The sequence below is a fragment of the Ptychodera flava genome, assembly GCF_041260155.1.
Source record: "Ptychodera flava strain L36383 chromosome 3 unlocalized genomic scaffold, AS_Pfla_20210202 Scaffold_26__1_contigs__length_13983176_pilon, whole genome shotgun sequence".
In the NCBI taxonomy this organism is placed as follows: Eukaryota; Metazoa; Hemichordata; class Enteropneusta; family Ptychoderidae; genus Ptychodera; species Ptychodera flava.
Genome location: NW_027248280.1, coordinates 2,987,709 through 2,994,527, shown reverse-complemented (window position 1 = coordinate 2,994,527; position 6,819 = coordinate 2,987,709). Strand labels below are relative to the sequence as shown.

Here is a 6,819-nt window from a genome sequence, read left to right as displayed (position 1 = left end):
ATGTGAGTTCTTATATTGGCCATCATTTTGTGTAATAGTCATGACTCCTGGCACTGACGTACTCTCTTTGATATTGTATGTTGTGAATGCCGGTGAATCAAGCCGTCGATTAAATTGAACAGTTGGAGTTTATAGAGTTTCAAAACACCAACAATGTAGAACTAATAAAGCAAGGAGGGAGGTATGCTGTTTAAAGGTATACTGTCACCTGTTCCAATTTTGCAACACTAACCATGGAAAGAGAAAATCTAACCAATCACAGATTTTAAGCGAGTGGCCGCTTTTTAAAAAGAGCGCCCTTGCATAGTCTGTGGGCCGACCCGGTCTATCGTTTCAAAAATGTTTCATAATTGAGAGAACTTCTTTTTATCAACTCCATTCATAAATCCTAGCCTAGGAGCTACAGAAAAGTCAATTTTCAATCCCGTTTGCTGGGGCGTTTGCGCTAAATTTGACCGAAAAGTCTCAAAAAACGAAGCAGATGCAAATAGGGGTAAAAGGTCAGGAGCTTTGTGCCCGATAGTAACAAACGTTCTCATTGGCGGCTGCGGCCACATTCCCTGCACATGGTCCAATCAAACAATGCGTTATATAGTCGCACAAAATGGCCGCCCCTGTTGATATGCAGTGTGTATGCCACGTCGTGAAGACGAAAAGAAAGGAGCCTATTTGTTCCTTCACAGATAAATCATGGGCTAAATTGCTTCAATGTACTGAAGTATGGAAGGATTCTGATGGTTTGGAGCAGGAAATAGCGTTGCAGGTAAGCGCTGAATGCCGAGATCGGGCGGGCTTTCACCGTGTATGCTATCAGCGTTTCACAGATAAACACCGGCTTACTCAGGCACGGACACGCAAAGAGAAAGGTACTCTGCGAAAAACGCTTTTAACAAGCAAATCAAGTGAGCCGACAGAACTTGATAACGATGGTCAATGCCATGTTTCTCCTAAAAAGCGACACCTTCGATCCAACCCTACTTCCACCTCCATATCGGCAGCAAAACGCCGAAGTATACATGTGTTACCACCGATATGCATTTTGTGCAGACGTCGGAAACAAAGACGTGATCCGATAACAAGAAAGAAGTTAACTGAAAAACTTACGTCATGTGAAACTGACGGACGTACATTAATTAAAGCCGCCGAATATAGGAAAGATGAGAAACTTTTGATTCAACTCAGAGGTCAAGACTTAGTGAGTATTGAAGTGAAGTATCACAGATCATGTTACAAAAGTTATACCAGATGCGTAACTAACACGTACCAGAAAAAAGCAGAGGAAGACAGCAGTATCATGTACGCGCCATCCTTTAAGAAATTTTGCGATGAAGTTATACAGAAGAGAATTATTGAGGGCAGGAAGTGCATTTCAATGGACGTAATGAGAAATATGTTCATTAAAATGATCAATGATGATGAAGACATAGATGCATCCACGTATAAAACTCGTCACTGAAAAGACTGCAAACAAGGTTTGGTGACAAACTTGTGTTTATTCGACCTAAGTATCGGCAATGCGAAGTACTGATGGCAACAAGGGAAGATTCTGCTGCAGATTTTCATATCTTGAATATTACCAATACAGATTCTGAAAGTGAAGAGAGTGGAAATGAAATGGAATCACAGTCGATGACAACAAGCTATGATAACAGCCAAGATGAAAGGCTTGAGATGATTCACACTGCAATGAATATTCGAGGTATTCTTGATGAAACAGAAGGCGTTAATAACTGGCCTCCAAGGGAAGAAGACCTTACAATACAGCAAAGTAGAAGTATTGTGCCAACAAAGCTGTTCAATTTCCTAGCTTGGTGTACTGGCACATCACAGGACTTTCTTACAAGTGAACGTGTGGATGTCCCAGCAGATGTAGAAAACAAATTGTTATCGATATGTCAGGATTTAATATTCTTGTCATCTCGAGGACGGAAAGTCACACCAAAACACTTGTCCCTTGGTATGGCAGTGCGTCACATGACAGGGTCTTCATCTTTGATAGGATTGCTGAATGGTTTGGGCCACTGTATTTCACATTCATCGGTTTTAGAGCATGACACAGCACTGGCTCTTCAACAACTTCACAGTGATGGTTTGCCACCAGGATTTTGTCAAGAAGTGTTTACCACCTTAGTTTGGGACAATAATGATTTTGGTGAAGAAACTCTAAGTGGTAAGTAGACTCAGATACACATACTGTAGTTAGCTTTTTATTTTTAAAGGTTTTGATTTTATGACAAGACGCCATGGACAAAATTAAAAAAAATGACTTTGAAAAGTATTGATGTCCTGTTACTTTTTGTAGTTTTACTACAAGGAGATAATTGCACACTTATATTGTGATTTTTTACAATATTTTTTTCATTCATTGTAGGAAAAGGTACAACTCATAACACCAATGGAATCATAATTCAAAGGAACTCTGGAGATGAAGCTGATAGTACTGCTGTCAACCTTTCCACTGCAGTTGCCATTACAAAGTCAAAGCAAAGGACACTTACTGCTCCACCAAGCAACATTATTGAGTACCATGGTAAACCCCGCCATGGCCCTGCACCGTCAGGTTGTACATTGTGAAATACGATAATCATCACAGTCACCACGTATCATGATGTAATGGTCTTATATTACAGTTGTAAGTACTATAAGTGCACACACATTAATGAAATGTTGCCATTTATTGCACATATTGCACGGTGCCCTACTTGCCCTTCCCCTTCATCCAAAACCTTCATCATTTTTACATCTATACAGTTTTCACAATACATAAACAATCAAACCAATTACTTTTCATATATACAGTGTCTTTTACCCCAATTTAATGATATCCCTTTAATAAACCCCAATATGCATTATCTTACTGTTTAATATTGTAATTGTATGAATACTTTGCATGTTAGTGTCCATTTTCTTATTGTAATAGTTTCATAGAAGAGTTATTATTACAAATTTTCAAATTTCATTATAATCAGAAGATATAACATTCTTAATATCATACAAATAATATCCAGTTCAATACAACAATTTTTTTCATGCTACTTGTAGGGTCAGATGCTGACTGCATGCTTCGAAGCAAGGACAGCGTGACTGATATCCCACTTACTAAAGACTTGGCATTTTGGATGTGCAAAACTGTGCAGGTTTGTATTGACTAATTCAGTCGGCAAAGTCTTCAATCCCTTAATTACACATGATTGTTGATATTTTTATTTCTACATTTTGTTCTACTTTAAACAGTTGCACTTTGATTTTTTCATTTTTCCATTACTAGGTCGAGGAAGGTAATGTGACTTTGCCGGCATGGACTGGATTTAATCAGCAACTCTCAAGCAACATCATCCGGCCTGTCAGCAAAATTGGCTACCTACCAGTGATAGATGCCAGTCCAACAGACAAGTCCACAATAAACACAGTACTGAGTACAAGTGTTGACATCGCCAATAAACTCCGCCTGCAAAGTGTGGTACTTAATATGGATCTGGCAATTTATTCAAAGGCTCAGGAAATCCGATGGCAGAATGAAGAGTACACACAACGCCTAATACTACGTCTTGGAGAATTTCACACGGCAATGTCATTTCTTTCTGCAATAGGAAAGCGCTTCAGAGATGCTGGCTTGGAGGATATCATGATAGAGTCTGGTATTTTAGCCCAAGGTTCAGTCAATGGTGTAATGAGCGGACATCATTACAACCGAAGTGTTCGCTGCCATAAACTGGTTGCAGAGGCTATGCACCGTCTCCGCTTTAATGAATTCCTCGACAGCTTGACTGAAGAGGAACATTTACCGGTGATTGCTTACCTGCTTGATCTTCGAGACAGCTACCCCCATTCGTTCACCGATGCAGTTAATACAGAAGAAATGAAGCAGTTACAACAGAAATACACAGACCACATACAGAAGTGCTGTGAAAGCAACGTCAATTATGCTTTCTGGAGTTCGTATTTGAACATGGTACAGCTACTACTCCTATTCATCAGAGGTACACGTGAGGGGGACTGGCATTTACATCTAGCTGCTATACGACAGATGTTACCATGGTACTTTGCCTATGGGAAGGTCAATTATTCACGTTATCTTCCAGTCTATCTGCAGGAAATGTTAGCACTGCCACAAGCACATCCCCATGTATACGAGAAATTTTGTGAAGGTGAATTTGCTGTACAGCGATCATGTGACCATCCATTTTCAATGACAGCATGTGATCAAGTCATCGAGCAGACTTTTAATCGTGAGTCGAAGACCAAAGGTGGTCTGGTTGGTTTCACGCAGAACAAGGGTGCACTCAACCGATGGATTCTCAGTCATCCTGCACGTTCAGCTATCACAACAGGTTGCTTCACCCAAGCTGGTAAGACAGACAAGCAGTCAGAATACAAAGACCTGACACAATCTAGAATGAAGAGAGATGAGTCTGATGTGCAGGAAGTGATGTCAACTTTGCTGTCAGTCGGGTCACCGTTCACAAGTGATAAAGATAGTCAATTAGTTCATCTTACAGCTGGTGCCCTAGCTAGTGAAGAGATTACATCAGATCTTACCAATGCATATTCAAGAGGTGAAGAGGCCTACCTACAGTTTGAGAATGAGCGTCTGACACAAGGAGTAAAAGATTTGTTTGACAAAATGTCCGTGGTACGAGGGAAAACGTTTGCAGATATATCCAAGAAACCAAAGTCAAAAGTAACCATGAACTGCTTGTCACTGAAAGAAAATAGAAATCTTCTCCAGAGAATGCTGTTGATTGCACAGGTACGACAACTTGATCTTCATGATGCCCTGACATACCCACTAGGCCCTGTTCCAGCAATGTTGGCTAACTTTGATGAGACAATGACGAAGACAAATAAAGCTGTTCTTGCTCATCATCTGGAGGCAACATTTCCAGAAGCTATTGTTGACCTCAGTTTCAAAGGCAAGACTGCCATTATGGTTGATGCTATGGCTATGATACAAATACAGAGTAGGATACCGGCGACATTTGGAGAATTTGCATCCAGCATATTTTACCAGTTGAGAGCAATCGCCGCTAAGTATGGTGCTACAAGAATTGACTTTGTCATCGATCAGTACAGAGAACAGTCCATAAAAGATGCAGAGAGAAAACGTAGGGCAACGACAGGTACCCTTACTGAGATCCGGATCACAAGACCAACTCTAAATATGCCAAGGCAGTTCAAAAAGTATCTTGCCTCTGGTAAGAATAAGGAATCTCTCCTACTCTTTCTGTTTGAATCATGGAAAGAATATGAATCAGAATGCCTGCAGGGTATCACCATGTATGTTACCAATGGCGAGTTATGCTACAGATTGCAATCTGCAGATGGTGTCATGGATGTAACTGAAATACCAGAATTGTATTGTGACCATGAAGAGGCTGACACAAGACTACTACTCCATGCTCAACATGCATCATACATTGGGGAGGCAGACAACATTGTCATTCGCAGTCCTGATACAGATGTCTTGATGTTAGCTGTGAGTTGTGCTCATCAATTACAGGGCCAGCTGTTCCTTCATCAAACCAGCAAAAATGGTAAAATACTGCATGTAAACAAAATATCAGAGTCTTTGGGAGACAAGACTGCCCTGGCTCTCCTCAGCCTTCATGTGTTCTCTGGCTGTGATAGCGTGAGTGCTTTCAAAGGCAAAGGCAAGAAGAAGATGATAAAACTGCTGCTGGGAAGTGATACCTACACTTGTACATTCCATGAGTTAGGAATGTCATGGACATTGTCTGATACACTGATGACACAAATAGAGTCCTTTGTCTGTGATTTGTATGGACAAAGCCGATGCAGTAATGTGAATGAAGCAAGATACAATTGCTTTCGTCTTGGCCTACAAAGTGATGGTGCCCTCCCTCCAAACAAAGACAGCCTGAAATTGCATACACAGCGTGCAAACTACCAAACAGCAATCTACAGGCGATGTTTGCAAGCCAAAATGGATGCACCAAGCCCACATGGACATGGATGGATAGTGCAAGACTCGGATGTATCAATCCAGTGGATGACACTTCCCCCTGCACCAGATTCTATCATCAATTTTGTAAGCTGTAAATGCAAGAAGTCTGGATGCTCATCAAGATGTTCGTGTAGAGAAGTGGAATTGTTTTGCACAGAGCTGTGTCAGTGTGTTTCCTGTACAAACACAACAAACATTGATGAAAGTGAACTTGGAGATGAAGAGAATGATAGCTTCTCAGACATAGAAAGTGACATTGAATGAACTAATTAACTGTATGGGAGACAAAATAGAACGCTCAGTCATAGTGATAACAAATTGGACAATACTTGCTAATGAAAGAGAAATATGAGGAATATCTGTGTCTTTTAAATGCAGAACATTTCAAATTTCAAATTTTTCAGCCTATCGAAATGTATTTCTGCTGATTGATGCATTCACGAAAACAGGGACAATAAAAACCAGTTAAAAGTCTAACAAATGTGGTCATTTCTCCTTCACATATTTTCATACGTCCATTTTATTTTGATCATATACTCTGAAAGAGTTTAGCACATAATGGTCAAAATTACTAGAATGGTAGATCCTAAGATTTCTCCATATTTGGTAATTACGAATACTTTTGCACAAAAAATAAACACTAATCAGTTTTTTTCAAGAAGGAATAACAAAACACATAACACCTTTTCATATCGGATCAGTAACCATTTCACTAAAATTATTTGAAATGCCCTTTAAGTATGTCTTCAATTTAGTGAAAAAGCTTAAAAACTGCAGTTTTGGTTAAAATATACATTTTAGACATTTCCAATAAATGAATGTGGATGTCATGTCATGAAAAGGGAGATGTTTCA

At 39.8% G+C, this 6,819-nt stretch overlaps 1 protein-coding gene across 1 annotated transcript; it reads left to right on the top strand.

Moving 5' to 3' along the window:
- The first annotated feature begins 598 nt into the window (after nucleotides 1-598).
- LOC139126133 (uncharacterized) lies at nucleotides 599-6,435 on the top strand. The gene is made up of 4 exons (XM_070692180.1): nucleotides 599-2,170; nucleotides 2,372-2,632; nucleotides 3,043-3,137; nucleotides 3,269-6,435. The coding sequence occupies exons 2-4, from the start codon at nucleotides 2,614-2,616 to the stop codon at nucleotides 6,227-6,229; spliced, it is 3,075 nt and encodes a 1,024-aa protein (XP_070548281.1). The 5' UTR covers nucleotides 599-2,170; nucleotides 2,372-2,613; the 3' UTR covers nucleotides 6,230-6,435.
- Nucleotides 6,436-6,819: the final 384 nt, after the last annotated feature.

Excerpts from the sequence above, each read along its gene's own strand:
- LOC139126133 (XM_070692180.1), top strand. Across the intron at positions 3,138-3,268 it reads GGATGTGCAAAACTGTGCAG|GTCGAGGAAGGTAATGTGAC; the intron begins GTTTGTATTGAC and ends TTCCATTACTAG.